At 33.1% G+C, this 23,021-nt stretch overlaps 2 protein-coding genes across 2 annotated transcripts; both read left to right on the plus strand.

Moving 5' to 3' along the window:
• The first annotated feature begins 1,259 nt into the window (after positions 1-1,259).
• On the plus strand, positions 1,260-3,965 carry LOC118028668 (uncharacterized). The gene is made up of 4 exons (XM_035032353.2): positions 1,260-1,581; positions 2,255-2,358; positions 2,452-2,536; positions 3,493-3,965. The coding sequence occupies exons 1-4, from the start codon at positions 1,357-1,359 to the stop codon at positions 3,580-3,582; spliced, it is 504 nt and encodes a 167-aa protein (XP_034888244.1). The 5' UTR covers positions 1,260-1,356; the 3' UTR covers positions 3,583-3,965.
• A 3,860-nt stretch (positions 3,966-7,825) lies between these two features.
• LOC118028666 (putative DNA (cytosine-5)-methyltransferase CMT1) lies at positions 7,826-22,096 on the plus strand. The gene is made up of 23 exons (XM_035032352.2): positions 7,826-8,686; positions 8,800-8,828; positions 8,954-9,671; positions 10,863-10,897; positions 11,024-11,126; positions 11,810-11,914; positions 11,990-12,109; positions 12,268-12,361; positions 14,104-14,309; positions 14,413-14,478; positions 14,565-14,813; positions 15,423-15,481; positions 15,553-15,619; positions 15,706-16,035; positions 16,333-16,401; positions 16,484-16,573; positions 16,659-16,746; positions 18,999-19,114; positions 19,195-19,299; positions 20,226-20,269; positions 20,346-20,415; positions 20,488-20,591; positions 21,518-22,096. Exons 1-23 carry the CDS (start codon positions 8,078-8,080, stop codon positions 21,690-21,692), a joined length of 3,651 nt encoding a protein of 1,216 aa, XP_034888243.1. The 5' UTR covers positions 7,826-8,077; the 3' UTR covers positions 21,693-22,096.
• The last annotated feature ends 925 nt before the right edge of the window (positions 22,097-23,021 follow it).

Consider the following 23,021-nt stretch of genomic DNA (forward strand, 5'->3'; position numbering starts at 1 on the left):
GACAAGAAATCCCTAAATCAGTGGCAAAATATGGGCGATGTTTATTTTTTATTTTATTGTTTAAATCATACCTTATCTTCGTTTTTCTTTGACAAGATAATAGTCCTTATCTAAATTATGAATTGTTTTAAATTAGGACTGGTTAAAAAAAATATTGATAAAATCATATAGTTTAAAAAAAATTAGTTGAATAACACAGTTTATATTACATGTCAATTAGGCGATTTGAATTGACATGTGAAAAAAGCAATATTTTTAAAAAATTGTCAAACGAGATGCATAAATTACAATGAAAAAAAAAAAAAGAAGAAAAAAAAATATCTTGTATATCAAAACTATGATTACAATATTAATAATATCATTAAAAAAATCTCAACAAGATAAATTTAACTATATTAAAAAAAAATCACCAATAATAATTAGAGTGGATCACACTCATGAGCAATTACATCAATATATATATATATAAAGAAAAAAAAGATTTTAAAGATATACTATGCTTCAATTATATCTTAAAATTTTTTAAAATAATTCGTATCTGTGTTAATTATTGAAATTTCAAAAATCTTATGTCTTTAGACTTTTTTTTTTTCTCATCTTAAATGAACACATTTTGTGTGTTTAAGATTATAGTAAAAATTATTTTTTAAAGTAATTTTCGCTTATGATTCATTAAAATAATATTTTTTTATTTTTAAAAAATTTATTTTTAATATCAACACATCAAAATAATTTAAAAATACTTATAAAATATAATTTAAATTTTTTTTTCAAAATTATTCAAAAACATCATCCAATCACAAAAACAAACACAACCTTAAAATAACAAAATATATCATAAAGAAACACCATTAATCAAAATATCAAAAAAATAAAGAACCCAATTGGCATAATTCCTATAATAAAGAAAACCGCATGCATATTTAACCCATTATAAGATTGATGAAGACTTGTTTGGCATTGGGAACTAATTATATTTTTGAATCTTTTAAAAAAATTTAAAAATTTAAAATAAAATTTTTGTATATGTTTTTTAATTATTTTTAATGCACTAATATTAAAAATAAATTTTAAAAAATAAAAAAATATATTATTTTAATATATTTTAAAACAAAAAAATATTTTTTAAAAATCTACACGGTCATCTACCCCCACCGCATTGTCCAAGGCAAGGACAGTCCTAACTCGATACAGGCAAACATGTCTCCAGGAACAAGGCTTCCAGTTAAACCATTCTCCAAACACCCAGCCTCTAACTACAATCCCCAAACCAAAACCCCACCAAAGAGCAGTGATGGAATCCTCTGACGGTTTTTCCTTCTAATCAATTCAAAGCCCGTCATTTTCCTTCCCGAAATGCAGAGATTATGCACCAAGCTCCGATCTTTAGCCTCTGTTTCCTCCTCACACCGGCTCCTCCACCCGCCTCCGCAATCTTATCACCGACATCTCCATTTCGCCGCTGCTTCCCGTAAATGGAATCTTAATGGGTCCCTTTTGAACACATCTTCTTCTTTACCTATTCAGCTTCCTTCGGTGGCAGCTCTGTCCTCTTCGCGTCTGTCTCAACTCCCCCACTCGGTAAGGCTTTTGGGCTTCTTCTGTTTTGTTTTTTGCATGGTTATTCGCTTGTTGATTCTTTTTTGTATGCATGAATACTGAGGAAGTGCCGCGAAGAAATGTGTACCTTTTATCCAGATTTAGTTACCTGTAGTTCAATCTTTGCATTAACTGTTGTTTCAGGTCTTACTAAATGTACCTCATTCTATACGTGATTCAATAATTTTGCAGCAAATGCCAATCATTTTCTTTAATCTTGAGAATTTGCAAAATAATTGGCATAAAACTATTGCTTGTAGAATTATAGTCTAAAATGAGATAGTCGTTATTGGCGAGGAGTTGAGTTCTGAAGAAGAATTAGAAGAACCCATGTCAAATTTGTTCCAACACTTGACTAGCCATGCTGTGCATCCTAGCCTATTAGCTAATACATTGGAAATGCCAGTTTTTCATTTACCTTCTCAGCAACCGCTTATAAAATGGATAGAGAAGTTGAAATTTTTTATACGGAAGCGTAATATATTATCTTGAGTTCGGCTTTCTATTTTATATAGGAGTGTATGTAGATGTTCTGATCCCTTCCTTTTCCATCCTAACAATCAAAACGAGTCCAGGAATTTTCCATTTGATGTTAAATCCAAATCACTTTGAATTTCTTTTTAATGCAATTGTAGATTTCTTTGTGGTGTTCCAGTTGGTGCAAGTGCGTCATGTTTCATCAAGGGAGCGGAAAAAGAGGAGGAAGCCAATGACTCCACGCACCTCCAAAGTAAAAAAGATTAAAATGAAGGCGTACTCGTGAGTTTAAGCTGTTTTACTCGGTTTCTTTTCTTTCTATGAAAATGCTATTTAAATTTCTGTGAATAACTGGTTTAAGTTTGTCCTTATCAGGTCCTATAAGGAAAGATTCAGGACAATGAATGATGGGACTATTCGTCGCTGGAGGGAGGGCAAGAATCACAATGCGCACTCGAAGGTATGTCTTTCAGTAATTTCATGCTGTCATTTTCCTTTCCTTTTCATGATATTGAAACTAGATAGTCTTTAGCTACATGTTTTCCATAAGTTGATAACTATATAGCTGTTTTCTTGATTATATAAAGTGCATGCTAATTCTACTTAGCATTTCATAAGTCATGCTTTTTGCAAAGTTGTAGTGATGCTTGACTACAATCCGCTTATGAATCAAGTTTACACTGGACATGTTATTTAGCTTTCTAAGTTTGGAGATAAGGAGGAGCCTCCTTTAGTACTCAAAATACATTTTCAGGTGGCCCAGTTTCATTTATATGTGATGTTCATCTGTAAGTTTGCAATGTTTGCTCTGGTTTCTCTATCTTGCCATCATAAAGAATGCTAGTTCAGCACTTGTTTTTAATTGAACATCTTTTTTGTGTCATTTTCCAATCCTAGGCTGTTTGCATATATGATCTCTTTTAGTCCTGATGTGCTCAGCTCTATTTCCTTTTCGCTTGCATTTTGATGTTGAAGAGTTTTTTTGATGGCGGGCACAAATATCTTATTAACTTCTGTTTACTGTATCCAATTTAAGGAATGATAGTACCCTTCTGTTGCATTTATGTTGGAGTTTTTTTGCCTAGTACTCTTGTGTTAACCCAGTTTAAGGAATGATACTCAATGAAAGGTGGCATTTTGAGGATTCTTTTCTCAATGGAGAAGTGGGGTTGATGAGCATTCATTTTGGTTTGAACTTCACTCAATAAAAAATAAGATGATTACATCTTCAACTGTTTACTTATTTCTAGGTGCCCCCACCACCCACTGCTCTCCTCCCAAGTTCCAAAAGTTGTAGTTACCAGCAGAAAATCCTCTTGTTCAGATCTTACAGTTTGTTTTTCTTTTATTAGGGGGGTGTGATTTGGCATTAGCTGATTTCATTTGTGATTGACAGAAATTTTATGTTTAATGCAGTCAAAGAAATCGAAACGTCGGCTGAGACAACCATCTACTGTACCTGCAGCCTATGCCAAAGTTATGAAGAAGCTTAATTTCTGTGGTTAACTTAAAACTTCAGATGCTGCCAGTTACTTGGACAGAAGATGAAAATGTCCATGGCCTGGAGCACAGTTTTTGTAGCAACAGTTGGAACTTGTTTCGAGCATTTGGCTAACGAACAAGGATACTGCTACAATATTATTTCCAATTTGAATTGCTAGTCGAACAGTATCAGCCAGTAATAGCTGATGATGTTTTATTTTTTTGGTTTCATCCAAACTAATGTCCAGGTAGTGCATATGCTAGTTATTTGGTCCATTGTTTTATTTCAACGATTTGTCAGTTTACGTAGCATGGAAGGAAATTGCTGCTTGCCATGGCTAGTTTTTAGTTTTGAAAGGTTGTGAAACATTAAAAAAAAAAATTCTAGAACATCTTGTTTTCTTGTATTCTGGAGAGTGATTTAGTTACCCTTATGGAAGACAGTATCACTTGTCGATTAATAAATTTAAACAGTGTTCTAAATAACTTGAAGATTCCGCTTACGGATGCATTAGTTTTCTTTGAATTATTTTTTAAAAAACGTGGACGAGATAAAACCCCCTTGTGTAAATGAGATACCAGTTACTACTAGTTTCTCTGTTTTTTCGTTTTTTCAAGTCCCTTGGTTCTGTGAACGCTGGTTGAGAACCAGATCCATTAATATTCTGGAATGAGAGAAATTGAAGGAAGATGAACCATTTATCATGCACGCATGGTGCTGTGTCTAATGAACATTTCTGCAGCCATGCTCCGCTTCCTCCAACTGTGTCTGGGCTCCTTCGTTCCTGGGATCAAAGCCCATGGTTGTCATGTTTCTGATTTTGACCTTTAAATGAAATTCTTTGAAAAGGAGAAAGAAATTGCAATTTCTTGGGATGTAGTGTGCACCCGTTCCAGTTTTTTTCATGATTTTTTCTTGCATGTCTCACATTTTCCGCTTGCAATGAGCTACAAACTCTCATCGTTTTGAATTATACTCCAAGTTCATTTCGGAAAAAATATAGCAAAACATAATTTTGGCAAATCAAACCCATTAACCAAAAACAACTAAATGAGATTATGGTTTTATTGTAGAAAAAGCATTGACCACGCGCTCATAGTTCAGTGTTCTTTCACTAGGTATTTTTGCTACTTTCTTACGCTTTGAGTGTCCTCTAAGAAATTTCAAAGCTATTCTACTTCTTTTATAGCTTCATCAAGAGTTATAAAATCTAATTTCATTATGGCTCATATGGATTTTGATTATATCAACTAGAGAATTTTGAATCATTGGTGTCATATATTTAATTTGCATCACTATAACCTTTTATTAACACTAGGTATCTAGTATAACAATGTAGCTTGTAGTATAATGAGTACCTTAAATATTTGAGTGTTCTATTTATTATTTTTCAACAATTCATACTTGAATTAATAATAAATCTACTCAACTCATTGATCGAGTATACAATATCCTGTATTGTAATTCATAACATACATCATGCTTTCAATTATAAAAATATATTTTCAACTTAATTTCACATAAAATCATCATAGAAACATCGATAATCCAACTCTCAACCCTAAATCCCCATTTAACCACTACAAAAGGAAAAATAAATGAATAAAAAAAGTTCATGAACCTTGGTCTACCTTTTTAGTCATCGTTATAGAGCAACATCATTTTCATTAAACTTCTCTCACCAAAAAAATATATATTGACATTAATAACAACTTTTATGTGAGTTAAAATCGAGTATACAGTATCCAGTCTTGTGTAATTTATAACATACATCATGCTTTCAATTATAAAAACCTATTTTCAACTTAATTTCACATAAAACATCATAGAAACATGATAATCCAACTCTCAACCCTAAATCCCCATTTAACCACTACAAAAGAAAAAATAAATGAATAAAAAAAGTTCATGAACCTTGGTCTAACTTTTTAGTCATCGTTATAGGGTAACATCATTTTCATTAAACTTCTCTCACAAAAAAAAAAAAAAAATATTAACACTAATAACAACTTTTATGTGAGTTAAGAATGTCACCATTCTTAATCTTTTTCCTTAATCTTTTTAACAATCTTCTCTCTCATCTCAACATCCAGATATTAGAACATAAAATAATAAAAGTTTAAGATGAAAATATAAAAATATAAAACATCATGGATCAAATAAATATATGAATTGGAACTTTAAATACCAAATTGAAGTTTTTTACTCTAAAATAATAATAAAAAGAACTATATATTTTTTTTTGTTAAATTTGGTCCTTCTTCTATTAATGTTTTTAGCTCTAACCTATAATTCTATTTCATAACGTTTTTCTTTAATTTATCATGAAATTCTTGATCTATATATTTTTTATATGTGAAAGCATACACAGTGAAATAAATCTCAACACGTAAAAACATGTTAATATAACTCTAAAAAATGAAATTACAAATAAATAAAGTTGAATAACCAATATAGGCATTGTAGAAATAAATGGTAAAATCCATAATGTTTTGAATAGTGAATTTTACTTTTACCACCCCTGTCGTTTTGTATTTATAATTATATATAATATAGCTATGGTATAAGTGTAATTTTTTTTATATATTTTAAAGATATTATTAATTTTTTTTTTTTTTTGGTAACCCGGGGTGTCCGGGCCAGCTTACGCGCACCACGACTATTTCCCGGGCCCACTGAACATCCTGCAAGCCAGTAGGCAGGTAAGGCACCGCGGGGGTGACAGGCTGGTACTCTTGAGGATCGAACCCAGGACCTTCGCAAAGACAAGCTTTGTTGTTGACCAATGAGCTAGACAAGTGTGATATTATTAAATTTTAGACTAGGTCTAGATTGAGAATAACAATATCCATACATAACTTTATTTTTTCAAGTTTTATTTAAACCTAAACTATTCATAAAATTTCTAACTCATTCCTTTAGCAGTTCATTTGGTAATGTAATTGAAATTGTATTTTATTCCAATTATAGTTTTGAAAATACTTAGTCAATTAACACATACCATATTTTTATATTTATAATTATATAGTATTTATAATTATATCTGATATAGCTATGGTACAAGTGTAATTGTTTTTTATAATTTTAAATATATTATTAAATTTTTGATTAGTTATGGATTGAGAATAACAATATCCATACACAACTTCATTTTTTCAAGTTTTATTTGAAACTAAACTATTCATAAAATTTATAACCCATTCCTTCAACAGTTAATTGAAATTGTATTTTACTCCGATCACATTTTTAAAAATATTTAGTTAATTAACATACACTATATTTTTGTATTTATAATTATATATATATAGCTATGATATAAGCGTAATTTCTTTTATATAATTTTACAAATATTATTAAATTTTAGATTGCATCTGGATTGAAAACAACAATATCCATACACAATTTTATTTTTTAAAGTTTTATTTAAACCTAAACTATTCATCAAAATTTTTAACCCATTCCTTCAACAGTTCATTTAGTGGTGGTGTGATTGGAATTGTAATTTACTCCAAACAAAGTTTTGAAAATATTAGTTAATTAACACACACCATATTATATTTATGCATGGATTCTACTTGAAGCCTTTCCTTGAAACATTGATCACAAAAAGCTATAATTTATAATTTTTTTAAAATTAACTTTTTTTAAATTGTAATTATAAAAGCTATCAAAATACCAAATAAACACTTATATCTTGGCTTGTTTTTAAAAATTAGTTTTCATGAAAAATTAGTTCATGTAAAGTTGATAATTTTTGATATTTAACAGTGTCATGAAAAAATATATTAAAAATAGTTCTAAGTGTTTAACTATACTATGAAAAACGAGCTTAAAAATAACTTATTAATGCTCTATTTTTTCATGTTTATTAGAAAAATAAGGATCAAATTTGATAAATAACAAAATTAAAGAATGATGAAATTAAAAAAATTATAATTTCATAAATTATTTTAAATAAAATAAACAGTAACTAAGAGAATGAGAACCAAATCTAATATATAAAAAAGTAAAAAAAAATAAAATTGATTTTTTTTAATTTCATAAATTATTTTAAATAAAATAAATAAAAAAATTAAATTTGACATATTAAAAAATTAAAAAAAAACAATAAAATTAAAAAAATTCAATTCAAATAAAATATATAATAATAAAATAAATATTTAATCATTATTTTTTTTATTTTTAAATTTAAAAAAGTGTTTTCTTTATAAAATAAAAGAAAACAGTTTTCTTGCTTATTGTTTTAAAATCCCGGGTGCAGTGAAATTATCATTCTATCCGGTTGCGGTGAAATTATCAATTCCCATCCCCTTCAGTGCGGAGACTTGCTTTTCAAAATCCGGGAGTCTTGTCGGGAATCGCTTGGTCCATCCCTTTAGTGCTCCGTCCACGACTGTGCCTGTCAGAGATCTCTCTCTTGTTTTGAGAACTCTCTATTTCTAGTTAATCGAAGATTCGAACACTCTGCTACCTATCTCAAATAATCCCGAACTCCCCTCTCAAATCTTATCTCATGCAATGAAATCGTCATCATCACCAACGGATTCAAGACCAAAATTAACACCTTTGTCCGAATCCACTTCTACCTCAAGAAGATCTCCAAGATTAGCTCCACCAAACAACAATGTACCTTCAAAAACCCCCAAATCTAACAAACCCAAAACAACTCACATTTCCCTCAGACGATCTCCGAGGCTTGAACCCACGCCTGCTTCTCCCCAAAGCGTTTCGAGGAAAAAGCACAGCCGAAACGTTTCTAAAACGAAATGCTCTGCTCGAAACGTTACTGTTGACCGCAAAATCCCGTCGAGGTCCTCAAGGGTGAGGAATTCGCGCAAGCAAAATGTTGCCGCCAACCGAACAGTTTTGTTGGATTCTTCAGCTTTGAGGAGGTCGCCGAGGCTGTCAAGTGCGGACATGGAGATTGTTGTTAGTGAACGAAACGCTTCAGTTGTTTTGGCGGATACAGCGCGCTTGAGGAGGTCCCCGAGGCTGGCAAATGGGTACGCGGAGGTTGCGGTCAGTAAAGTGAGGACTTTCTTGAAGAGAAAGAGAGTGTCTGACGAGATGTCAAGGTCACCGAGAAATCAAAACGGCCGATTGGACGTACAGTTTGCCTTAGTTCAGGTGTCGTTTCTCTTCTGCACGCTCTTTAGTCTGTTATTATTTTTTTCCTTTTGTTATGGATTGCGGACTTGTGTTTGCTTCAATGTTAACAATGGGTTCTTGATTTTCTGCAGAGTGAAAAATGCTCGCGCTTCATAGTAAAGTAATAATTTTACCACACAGTAAATTTATTTGTCGACTTTTTATTGGTTTTTTTTTTTTTTTTTTTTTTAATTTTAATTTTATAGCTGCTAGTTAGTAATTAGCTCATGCATGCTTGTGTTTTAGCGAAGAGAATGAAAGAAATTGTTTGAAAGTAGAATGCTCGAGTAAGGACTTATCAAAGGGGTCACCTGTAGCATGCAGTTCAGCAAATGGTAAACTGGGATGCTGTGAAAAGCGTGGTTGTCAGTCTGTTTTGTTGACAATTTCTGACTCTGAAGTAGGGGATTCGGGAGAGTTTGAAGCCAAACCGCTATTGCTTCCATGGCATGGAGATAATGAGAGTCAAACTGGGATGGTAAAACGTGATGATGGCTCAAGTGTGTTTGAGGAGGAGCCGTTGAGGATGTCCCCAAGTTTTGATTTTGCAAATGAAAATGCTGTTATTAACGAGTCTCCCATAAAATCTTGTAGATGGTCCTCGGCATTGGATGGGGATGGGAATTTTGAAGTGATATCTTGTTCCAGTGGGATTTTTGATTCGAAGGATGCATGCCCTTCTAAGAGGGTTAAAATTCGTAAAAAAAATTCTGTTTCAGGAATGTCAGATGAAAAGCTCTTGAGACGGTCTCCCCGGACAAACTCTATTGTTGTGGCTGAAAATGGGGAAAACAAGTCAGGTAAGAAGCAATCTCCAAAGAAGAATTCTGGTAAAGAACGGTCTTTGGAGAAGGCTTCTTCAGGGAAGAAGCAGAAGGAACACAGAGGTAATTGTTCCCTGATTGGAGATCCTGTCCCCCATGACGAAGCTCAAGAAAGGTGGCATTGGCGATATGAAATGAAGGTGACTAATAAATTCTTGTTTTATTATATATTTATTTTTATCTTTTACTTGATTTTCAGTACATATTTGGCACTCTTTTTTATTGCACTTTTATTTCAGTATTAGGTAATTTGGGGGGCTCTAACAGTCTTACTGGGTGATAATAGTTATATTTGTGCTTGGTTCATCTGACTTTTGTATGTGAATTTATTGTTGCCACGTGAAAATTTGGCAACCATATAAGATCTTGTTGCAATTCTTAAGATAATCTGGTGTTTTGTTATTTTATTTATTCAAACGTTTTAGATGGTCATCGGGTCATCAGAATTCTGTACTTCCTCCTGCTGGTAGATGTATATCAATTATGCCTGATTAACTGTAAATGAGTTTGTTGCACTAGAACACGAACTATTACTGATTTTCAAGGTAACTTCTGGTTGCAGATTTTCTTTTATGTGGTTGTCACAGCAATCATGGGTCTTAACAGGTTATATAGGTTCAAATGCTGCAGGGCCTGTGCCTAACATCAATCTTACATGTATATCAAAAGATGATTGTCAATTTGATGTTTTTCTTTTCTTTTTCTGACATAATTTAATTAAGAACTAGAACATGCTGCTTTAGATGATAAGGTACCCCTCTTATAACTTGCATCTTGACTATGGAAAACCCCTGAAATAGACCTGCAAAATAGTATGTATATAAGAAGTGAAGTACACTATACCATCCAAATAATATATAAGAGTGGTTGCTTGTGTTGAAGATTCCAGAATTGTCCTCCAACCAAACAGACCAGATTATCACATAAACAGCATGCCTAAGAATGTCGCCCAGTCTGTTAACCAACAGTTTTGTGTCAGAAAAACCTCCTCTAGGATCTTAAGATACAAACCTCTAATCCCAGAGATTGAAAAAAGATTAGTATAAAAATTAGTTTCCTGGAGTTGCATTGCTGCTAAAACTGAAAAAACAAACTTAACAAAATGATTTGCTGTGTGGCCTTTGCACCTGTAACAAGTTAGTAGTATTGGCTAATTAAGATTTCAGATCAAACAAGTGATATCTTATCCTTCCTAGTAAGTGGTGACCTGACATGCTCCATAACTTTTAGTGCACGGAATTATCTGTAAATCATACGCTACTTGTTTTAATTCTATTTGCCTTAGATTTTGATTATTCCAATATTCATGGCGGGCATCTTTGAGTTTGCAGAGTAAGAGAACCAAGCATCCAAGACTCGCTTTAGAGTAAGCAATCAGTTATGAACTATTCTATCTGTGTGGTATTTGTTGTTTTATGTATCCTATTTCAATGATGTTTTAGCATCTTATGGTTTTTTGCTTGTCAATTTTTGTTTATGCATGTTTGTTCAGTGATGATGATGAAGATAAGGTTGTTTGGAATGTTGAATGCCATTACACTCAGGCTGATATTGAAGGTCGCGTCATTAATCTTGGAGATTGTGTCTATGTAAAGGTAAATGCACCTATTTTTTATGAGAATTTACTGAAGATGGATATTTCTTTTCTTATGTGCAACATTACCATTTCATCTTCTTATCAGATTAAATCATCATTATTTTGATGCTACTCGTACTTTTGCTACCCTATGATTAGGCTATATTTTTGAGGTCACAAGTTGCATACCCTTGGTAGAAGCTGTTATTCTATGTATGTTATGTACAAGCTTCTTGTTAACAATATGGTGTCACATAATATGAACTCAAAATTCCATTACATAATAGCTGTTATTTTGCTCCAATGCTTATTTCAGCTTGTCAGCCTCATTTAATTGACCAAGCATTTGCTTGGTATGTGTATATTGTTTGTCTCTCTTACAATTCTGCTTGCAAGAAAACACTCAGATGTGGGATGATATTCAGACTAAATGTTAATACTCTAAATTTTTAAATAATAAGTTCTATATATTTTATTTTTTTGTTACCTAATCATGCAGCATTTCTTTATTTTGCACTTGCCCCTCTGAAATTGATTTTTCAGGATGGTTGCTAGCACAATTTGGATTAGCCTATTTCGTAGTAGAGCTTAGGCACAAGAATGGAGTATTGCATTGCCTACACTTCTTTTACTAAACTATCAGGGAAAAAAGGTTTTGAGTTTTTTCAGAACCATTAATCTATCTATTGGAGCAATTTGTAGGGCGAAGGGGCAAAAAATCATATTGGTAGTATCTTAGAGTTTTTCAAGACAACAGACAGGGAAGATTATTTTAGGGTCCAATGGTTTTACAGAGCTGAGGAAACGGTGAGTACATAAATTTTATTGGATTGAATAATTTATTTATTTTGCATTGAATTCTTCACTCTTACGTCTCCTCAGGTGATGAAAGAAGCAGCTGATTTTCATGACAATAAGCGGTTATTTTATTCCACAGTGATGAATGATAATCCAATAGATTGCATTATTTCTAAAGTCACTGTTGTACAGATATCACCTAGGGTAAGGTTCAGTCTTACTTCTAGATTTTTATCAATTTCAATAATCTTCGGGAAGCTGCTGCCTTTTGAAGTTTTTGTAGGCTTTGATGGTATCTCTTCCTTTTTTGCCCTAATTAATTTATTTTGCATGCTAATTTAAAAAATTGCTACTTGTTTCAGCTAGATTTAAAATTTCATTCAACACCAGCATCTGACTTCTACTTTGACATGGAATACTGTGTGGATTATTCAACATTTCGAACTTTGCTGACTGGTAAGAATTTAAAGTCTACTCCTGTTACTGAGTTGCTGTTTGAGTCTTGCTGCAATTGCATGTGAAATGGAGGAAGGGAAGGAACAGTTTCATCAATCAATGGAAGGCATGAGATATTATTGGTCAGGAGCCAATGTGCTTGATAAGCCCCAAACATCAAATTTCACATGTTTCAGGCTTGGTAAATTTTGATCCCAACTGTTAGGTTTGTAGGTAATGAGAGGGAAAGAAAGAACCTTAGGATACTGAGAAAGAACAGCTAATAAGAGACAAATTCAACAATATCTTCGCTTCATTCTAATTCAAAAAACATAAAATTACATATTGACGCATTAATTGATTAAATCACCTCCCTTAATGCCACCAATTCTGTATCACAAATCTGAGTCTTGCGTGTCGAGTACTACATGGTGGAAAATAATTCCTTTGGATCTTTTATTCTTTCCTCCAATACTTGCATCAGCTGGAAGATAGTGTATTGTGATAAGAGTGTTTATTCCAGTATGCAATTAGTTATTGTGGGTTACTGGTGCTTATCTGTTGCCAATCTTTTCTTCCTAGATAAAAAGGTGCATAGGTTGAAGCTAAAATAGTATCCTTGATCAGTATGATATACTGTTTGAAGTACTGTCACCATCTATCCACCTCGGAGAAACAAAAAAACAGATTCTAAAAGGGAAGATAACACTTGTATGTAAGACAAAATTTGAACTGGTTGATGACAGTTTCATTGCAGTGTCTGAATGCTATAAATATAAGCCATTATTGTGTATTTTTGTTTGTTTTTGACTCTTTAATGATCAGATATAATGCTGGCTGGTGGTGTTTGTAGGGAAGACAACACACTTTTCAAAAACAGCAGGATTAGATAGCATCTGATCTAACAATATCTTTAAGATAGTCCATCCATTAATGGCGTCTCTTTTCTTTCTCCTACTAAATGAATTTCTCTTACGCATCCTTTTATACGTTCTAGCATGGATACATTCATGTCAACATATTTATGTTCATTCGCTCTGCCTCAGCTGAATGGCATAAAAGGATGCATACAGCCAACCCCAACTAGTTTGGAATGCTCTTGTTGCCCCAGCTGTCTTTTAAGAAAGGCATCTGAATCAGTGCAGCAACTAGGGCTCAGGACTTTCATATTATAGTGCTCTTTTAAAAAAAAAAAAAAAAAAAAAAAAAAAAAATATATATATATATATATATATATATATTAACCAATCCTCTTGGGCACTCTATTAATCTATTTTTTGATATTTCACAGGCTAAAAGTAGGAAACATTCATCTTGTATTTGTTCCAATTTCTTTTCAAACAAATCTTTATAGTTCTGTTTCAGTAGGTGGTCCTTTCTTTTGTTTATGCCGTGATGCTTCTTCATTTTGGAACATTGACTTTAAGTGGTGGTCATCAGTCTCTCTCCAATTCTTTCAAGCACAATATAGTGGAGGGCTTTTTTCAATTATCAAGCTGGGTTGGTTTTAACTCAAAGTGGTGTGTAAAAGAGCATAATAAAAACCATTTTTGGAATCTCACAAGTTTCAGGATTGAGTGGTACTTTCACTTTATTTTTGGCATCCTGCTGCTTTTGGTTTTCTTGAACAGCCTGGTAATTACCATGTGTTTGCATAACCTTGAATTCCTCCTTTTGTTCCATAAAATATACAAAACTGACTATGAAACGATGAAAGCTTTGAACCTGGCATGACACTTGTACATCTGATGTTCTGTCTCCAGATTGTTCATTAAAGGGACATGAGTTATCACCACTGCCTTTCTGTGATTCTCGTTCTGCAACTCCCAGTGATATTTCAATGGACAACATGTCCACTTGTGGAAGTTACAAAGCAAAGTTGACACTACTAGATCTTTTCTCTGGCTGTGGTGGAATGTCAACTGGATTATGCCTTGGTGCCAAAGTTTCTTGTGTCGATCTTGTGACGGTACTTTCTTGAAATTTTGTAATGTTGCTTCCTCGAAGTCAAGAAATTTCATGTTTAAGCACACACATGATTGTTCTTTAGTTTTGTTCCCCTTTTATTTTAGAGATGGGCGCTAGACAGTGATGAGTCTGCATGTCAAAGCTTGAAGTTAAATCATCCGGAGACACATGTGAGTGTGCCTGATCTACCATTTGATTACTGCTAGTTCTGTAAAAAAATGGAATTGTATGAGATATATGATGGTCTTAAATATAGGTTAGGAATGAAGCTGCCGAGGATTTTCTTGAACTATTGAAGGAATGGAAAAAGCTATGCAAACGATATGCGGTCAATGATGTAGGAAGGACACATAAGTCACGGTCAATGGCATCAAGTATGTCAAAACAAAATAAAAATTCTTCAAATGATGATGATACTGCTCCTGGTGAATATGAAGTCGCTAGGCTTGTTGACATTTGTTATGGGAAGACTGATAAGAGAGGAAGTCGTGGGCTGAAATTTAAGGTACTTCATGACAATTGCCATTCTCAAAATTTCTGTTAGTTCACTGCATAAGACATCATCTTTCATACCCCAAACTTTATAATTAATGGGATGTTAATTTTTATAACTGCGTTTCAGGATCAATTCACATTAAATAAATAAACGATTCCAAATGGTTGTTATTAAGGGAAGTCCATGTCTCGTGCTTTTGAGAGTCAAGCTGATGATCTTGATATCATTTTTAGCGTTAAAAATATAAACTGATAAGTTTGCAAAAGAATAGAACATATTGTAGTAGAAGAATTTTGGACTTTGCATTGATATAAAAGCATTAATAAATAAAATTAGTGTTTAAGTACCAATCCTTCTTCCTCTCAAATTTTTATTTGTGAAGTTTACTTGGGTTTTGACTACTTTCTGCTCAAGTCTACAAGCATGTTCCCTAAATAATTTTAGAGGTCAAGTATTAGAACATGTTTAAAATAAATGGTAAAAAAGGCGTGAAATTGCACGTTTAAATAAATGAAACTTTGTTTTCTCTTAAACATCATGGGTCATAATTCATATTCATTTTTTGTTTGATATTGTAGTTTGGTGAAGATGATTTTCTACTCATAGCTATTTCGTTAGGTGCACTGGAAGGGTTATAGTACCAGTGAAGATTCATGGGAACCAATTGAAGGCTTAAGGTATGCTTTTTAGAATGCAATATTTCTGCTTGACTCTGTCCAATATTACCTATTGATTTGAAAATTTTCAGTAACTGTGAAGATTCTATACGGGATTTTGTAAGAGAGGGGTTCAAATCCAAGATCTTGCCACTTCCTGTGAGTTCTCTTTCACTGTTGCTACAGGTTGGGATGCTGTCTAAACTCTTATACCAGCATTTTCCTAATGAATCAATATGTACCAGGGTGATGCTGATGTGATTTGTGGAGGTCCTCCATGCCAAGGGATTAGTGGCTATAATCGCTATAGAAATGTTGATTCTCCACTTGCTGATGAAAGAAATATTCAGATTGTAGTCTTCATGGACATAGTGCAGTTCTTAAAACCTAAATATGTGCTGATGGAAAATGTAGTTGACATCCTTAGATTTGACAAGGCTTCATTTGCTAGATATGCTTTAAGCCGATTGGTGCATATGAAATACCAAGCAAGGCTTGGCACCGTTGCAGCTGGTTGTTATGGTCTTCCACAATTTCGGCTGCGTGTTTTCTTGTGGGGAGCTCATCCCAAAGAGGCAAGTTTCATAATTCATGGTGTCAATCATCATAATGATATTCTATAGGGAGCTTGACCCATTCATTTCCCCAAAACTTGTATTTAGAATAAGTCTATAAGAAGACCATTTAAAATAAAAAAAATGAACAACCATTCTTATGTGCTGTAAGTAATCTTCAGTGGCCAAGACAACATGAAATTTCAATTGCTAAAAGACGTAACATTCATCAGGCATATATGACAGTTTGAATATCTTGATCTCTTTGTGATGTTAAATGACCATGTAATTGTTTTATTGCTTTCTTTTCCTCTGCAGAAACTGCCTCAATTTCCACTTCCTTCTCATGATGTCATTGTCAGATATTGGCCTCCACCTGAGTTTGAGGTATCAGTTTTCTTTCACAAAGGTCTGAAATCACATTTATCTGCAGCCTACAGTGAGTTGATGATTTGATTGGTTATTGCAGCGGAACACTGTTGCCTATGATGAAGATCAACCTCGTGATGATCTAGAAAAAGCCACAGTTCTTCGTGATGCCATTTCAGATCTTCCAGATGTAGGTTCACTGTATGCTGTATTTCCATTTATTGATGGACAACTTTAGTAATTCTATTTTACTCTCATCTTACTTGATGTTAAAGGTCACAAGCCATGAAACCCGTGAGAAAATGGCATACAACAAGCCTCCAGAAACTGACTTTCAACAATTCATAAGGTCAACAAGAAATGGTAATGTGATTACTCCTAAATTGCAAAATTTGGTAATATTAATAATCTCAATTGCTATACCAGAGGCATCGCAATGTTATCTTTTGTAAATGTAAATGTGGATGCGGTTGGACTGTTAAAATGCAACTTTCTAAATTTGGGTGATGAAATAATTGAAATTTTAGGATTTCTATGACAAGCTACTTCATAATTAGATTTTGAGCTTATCTTATCTCGAGTAGAGCGATCTGTAAATTATATAGTTATATATCGGTAATATAGGGATCCATCTCAACTCAATTAACTAAGTGGTAGTTTAATAAGCTGAAGTTCCTATTTATACAATTTCTTCCATCCATGGGAAATCTTTTATTTTTGACTGTTTAAGGCCACACCAGTGCCTCTCTACATTCAAGCTGGATATAGGCTAAACCATCTCATATGGTCCTCTTTTATCTTCAATTGGTTCTCATGGTAATCCAACTCCTTTTTGTCTTCATTCTCTTCTAGTTTCCATCTCAGTTATGCTTATTGAACATGATGATTATGTCCGACAATTTCTATTAAGAAGCATAATTGGTCAAATGGTGAAAACTTCCAACTTAGTGGGTTCTTAGGATCACATAGTAATCTAGTTGTGCATCTGGAGTTCAACCGTCTTGCTTTGACTCTATAGCTAACAAGCATCTGCCAATTTCAAAGAAGCATTTGCAAGCTCATTGCTTATATTCCTTGGGATAATTTGCTCCAAAGCTGCAGAGATAGTAATGGTCTATGAGAAAGCAAACGACTGAATATGTTTATGGTTTCTTTTGACCATTCTCTTCTTTCTTACTTCCTCTTGATTTACTGTTTGTTCTTTTATTCCACATCTTGTCCCTGTGAGTTCTCGTTCATTATGAGTGTGTGCGCTAAATGTTTAACATTACCAACAACATAATAATTCTGAAAAAAATAAAAAGAAATTAAATGAGGTAGCTATGAAATAAATTAAACTTTTCATCTCCATTTTTTGGGTTATTAAATAAATTAAACTTTTAGAATGTTTTCACATTAGAGAAGTTATAAAACTTTGGCAATAAACCAATAAAATAATGTGGCAAAACAGAAAAACTTGACCATCTTGGTTCTCTTTACCTTTCATGCCAAAAGTTCTATATGCTAAATGAAAGAAAAGCAAAATGCATGTCAAGATTCAGAATTTAACAGTATAGATCTATTCAAATTGTAGGGAACCTTATCCTAACAATGTTTCATGGGGGCCAAATTTGAATTTTTTGAGACCTATATTTGAGTTTGGCAGTTGTCTTTGACTCCTATGTTGCTTTTTACAAACAAGCTTATGCCTTTCATTGTCTTAACGTGACTGTTTAATCTCAACCCTATAGTCTCCTAAATTGTGAGAGATAATGACAAATACTGGAAATAAAGTAGTGACAAATTCTTGTGATAAAGTTGATGAGTTTGGAGCTCAATCAAAAATGGTTTATGAATGATATTTTTGTAAAATTTAATTATATGGCGAGTTTGTTTCTATTTCCACACTGCATGAGCACCTGAAAAATGGACTCTTAGGTGGCTCAACCATAGATCTGTACATCTTCTCTTTGCATTTAGATCTACTATTGCTATAGATAGGTATGATACTCTCTCCTTTTTGTTTAAATTGTTGCATTGCATAATAGTTATAGTATCAATTCCTTTGCATGCATCTAAGTTTACATATTCTCCTTCTTTTCCTATATGCTGCTAAAGTTACAATACATTTATTAAACTTGTTTCTGCTTAATTTGAACCCTTTTGAGTTTGGACTCTAGGTTGCTTTCCCACTATTCAACTTTCAATTAACTCAAGCTCTTTTTTAATCTACTAGAGTTGTTGCCACAAAAAGTTCAAGTCAAAGTGTGTCATCTGGAATATGCTTAATTTTTTTTATCCATCATCAGAGCAAAAAGATAAAGATTCATGGCAGGTTTTGCTGTCGGTTAATAATGATAAGATATTCAAACTGTGTTTCCCCCGATTGTATTCATGCAAGTAACTACCATATTGTTCATATAATTTTATCACAATTTTGAGTTCTTTCCAAACTGGAGTGTCAACCAGATGAAGGAATGAAAATTGTTCTCCTATTTAAGGCTGTCAGCTTTTGGACATTTGGTGAAACATGCATTTGTATATTTTAAAAATAAGATAAAACTTTTGGAGAGTTCACGGAGCTAATTGCTGACTACATAATTGTTTTTTAATCTTTCTCTCTTCTGGCTCTGTAGACATGACTGGTTCTGAGCTCAGTGGAACAAGAATGATCAATTTGCTATATGACCATCGTCCTTATTCATTGACTGAAGAAGATTTTGCTCGAGTTTGCCAAATTCCTAAAAAAAAGGTTGGATAAATATGGATTCTGTGGATTGGTATGCTGAGATTCATTCCTTGATTTTCTTTCTCATGTAGAAATTCTTTTAGGGAGCAAATTTCAGGGACCTACCTGGTGTGGTTGTAGGAGCTGACAATGTTGCCCGGCGGGCTCCAACAAAAGAGCAAATGCTGTTGCCATCCGGAAAGCCCCTGGTTAGTGCTTTATTGCATTTTCCTTTGTCAGATCGACTCTTTTTTTCAGTTAATGAATGTGAAATAAATTGCGGATAGGAATATATGTGATTTTAAATATATGTCGCTTGTGGGCATGCTTTCCTGCATTTTGAATTATGCAATGAAATGATCTCTAGTTTTACAATTATTGTCTCCTAAACTCTTACTTATTCTGTTATAAGAAAAGTTATCTAGAGATGGTTAAATAGTTCTGTAGATACATTGTGCTCCAAGATATATATGTGAATACTTCTAAAAAACAAAATGAAGGGAATTTGCAGTCAATTTGGCAGCCAGCCTCAACAATGGAAGAGAAAGCATTGATACTTGATCGATCTTTTCTGTGCAGCCAGCTCCAAACACACTTTAATGGATTCAAGTTGGGTTCAAGATCATGTCTTGTCCCTGCCAAATTAAACAAATATTTTCCCTCAACCAGAACTATCGCTCACATTTAAAGACTAACCACCTGATCGTTACTGTTAATAACCATTTGAGAGGAAATCAACAGTCATATTTTATATTTTGATCTCTTTTCAGCTAAATATCCAAACTGCACTTAGTAAATACCTGCTTATTGTTGGTGGGCAAGAAATAATAGAATAAAACATATCAATCACATGTTTATTTCTGAAATATACTTTAGCATACAAAAAATGATTTGGACAAGGGGGAAAAGAACAGATAAGGTAAATGGGATTTGAAGTACTGAAATATTTCATAAAGCTATTGGGAGGTGGTTAAACAAAACGAGTTTGTTGTAATGGACAGGAACAGATCAGAAGGTATTGAAATTTTGTTGACTGGGTGAAAGGGACTGCATTATGGCTGTTGTAAATTAGGACTTTGATGTCATGCTTAGTGGGCACTGGCACTCATTTAAGCTGTGTTTTATTTGCTTGTAGGTACCTGATTTTGCCTTAAATTTCGAAGGAGGAAAGTCTAGAAGGTTACAGTTTTTCTCCTGTTTCCTCTCTTATTGATTTTTTTTTTCAAACATTTTAAAGATCTGAGTATCTGTTTAGGCCATATGCGAGATTATGGTGGGATGAAACAGTGTCGACTGTTGTTACTTTTCCGGATCTTCACAGCCAGGTCCCTCCTTGCTCTTGTTTAAGCTTATAATCATATATTTTTTTACTTTAATAACTCTTCATGCATTTGTAGGCGGTGCTGCATCCGGAGCAAGATCGAGTTCTCACCATACGAGAATGTGCAAGGCTGCAAGGTTTTCCTGATTATTATAGATTCTGCGGGACAGTTAAACAAAGGTTAGTATATTTCTTCAAAAAATTTCTATTTTTTTTCCTTCTCAAAAACATCTGACAGCGTCTGTGTGCATACTTTTGAAAAGAAAAGGAAGACATTTTTTAACCAGTGAACCACCTCGAAACTGACCTAGTGCTCATAGCAGGTCATTTGGAAATTGAAACTGTTCAGAAACCCAATCATAACTAGTGAAAGCTTGTCAAAACAATCTGGTTTGACTGGATTGGTCCGAGTGGCACCAGTCTAAAATCTTTGGATAAGAGTTGTGGAGAATGATAATTTAATTTAGCATGTGTATTAGTTATATTCCTTTGGTTGTTCCTAATACATGTGAACTTAGGTTTTTAGTTATACCTATTATATGTTTCCATTGAAGTTATTATTATTATTATTTTCTTAAAATTTCATCAAGGACTTAAAAATTTAATATCTCAACAATCTATCATTACTTTGGCATAATTATAGGCTAATACATATAGTTTAGATGCTAGCTTAACTCAAATAATTTCTAGTTAAACAAGCGGGTTGACCAATTACCTGCCAGTTGACCCTGTCGCTTGATCACCCAATCTGTTGTCAAAACAACGGCTGTTGCAGGTGCTGTTTTTCCCTGGGGACAATGTTGTGCAGCAACTGCTTTTGGATTTCTCAAAAGGTTTTGAATAAAAGCGAGGCTGAGAGTTGTACCCTGTTTATATGCTTTAGAACAGTGGTCCAATCGATGTTTGCACAGCCCTGTTAGTTTTGGCTAGTGAATTTTGTTTCCATAACTGGTTCTTTGAGTGATGAAATTGCTATTTCCTACCTCCTATAAAGTGTATACACTGTCCTGTTCTCAATCTCTTATGTATATGCATGTGTGCGGGCGTGCGGTGACCGCAGTAACGAGCATGGTGTTTATATGACCAGCTTCTGAACTTTTTTGCAGGTATCGTCAAATTGGAAATGCAGTTGCAGTTCCTGTAGGTCGTGCCTTGGGATTCACGTTGGGGATGGCGTTTCAAAAACTAAGCGGGGATGATCCGCTAATGACATTACCTCCCAAGTTCTCTCAATCAACTAACCTTCAATTAGCTAAATCACTGTTTCAGAAGACTGAATAATATTTACTCGCACCGCAACCTTTCAGAAGGCTGAATAATATTTTTTTCACACCGCAACCCTGTCATAAGTCTCATTACACGCGGCATTAACGTCGAGTTTTGCTTGCTGGGCTATTCCTTTTTCCTCAATCTTTTCTACCGGGAGAGGCAAGCTGGTGTCATTTTTTCATTGCAATTGGATATCTGATTTTTTGCATAAAGAAACTCATTGAATATCAATGAGAAATTTGTAGTTCGGATTTATTGTTTCAATAAAACGCCTGATGGCAACTGGGAAAAAAAAGGTGTTCTTGTCAATTTGTGAGTATTTATCGAGCCCCAAATTATAAAGAATGTTTATAAGATATTCTGTTCAAAGTTGAAGGACACGATTACTTTTTATTGATATCGGCTCACTTTATGGCTGTAGATTGTATTGTTTTAGTATTTTAGATTCGCATTTGACTGTATGGTGAAATTATTATTTGTTTGATTAATATGGGTGTTTTCCTGAAATTATTAATTATATAAGCTTTGAGGTTTATAGAACTAGAATTGGTGATGTTTAAAGAAAAAAATTTAAAGTTTGATCAGTTGCGTTATATATTTTAAAATAGAAATTATTATTTATTGGGTTTGATAAAAATATTTTATTTATTTATTTGTTTATTAATGAATGTGCATGGAGAGTGTCTTAGATCCAAAATAAAATGTTATATATATATATATTACCCTTAATAAAACCTTGAATTTTTTTTTAATAAGCTATATATTCTGTTCCGTATAAATACGGTGGATGGTTGAAGGATACCTTCATTAAAAATTATAGTCTATTTTTTCTTCTAATAATTATTCTTTTAATGGGCAACATATTTTATTTAATAGAAATTGGATATAAAATATTTATATGAACGCGATGTAAATAAAGGACTGAGAATTAGCTCCAATGGAAACGAAGATTTGGAAGATGGAAGATGGAAGGGCTTTTATTGAGACATATTTCCCATTTTTATGTACTTCCATTGACACTTCTACTTTTACCAATACTAGGACAAACCAGAAAGCTAATCCCTAGGAGTCCCAAAATCATGACATTAAAAATAAAACATTAAAATTCTCAAAATCAATGACATTAAGATATATATATATATATATATATATATATATATATATATATATATATATATATATATATATATATTAAAAGACATCGTATATTTACCGTGTGTATAGATTTATTGCAGTGTAAATTACTAAATTGCAATAATTTCTTTGCCCTCCATTCCAAAAAAAAAAAAAAAAGAGACTATATTTAGAGGTACAATGATATTTTCAAAGGTATTTATCATT

Source organism: Populus alba, chromosome 3 (assembly GCF_005239225.2).
Source record: "Populus alba chromosome 3, ASM523922v2, whole genome shotgun sequence".
NCBI lineage: Eukaryota > Viridiplantae > Streptophyta > Magnoliopsida > Malpighiales > Salicaceae > Populus > Populus alba.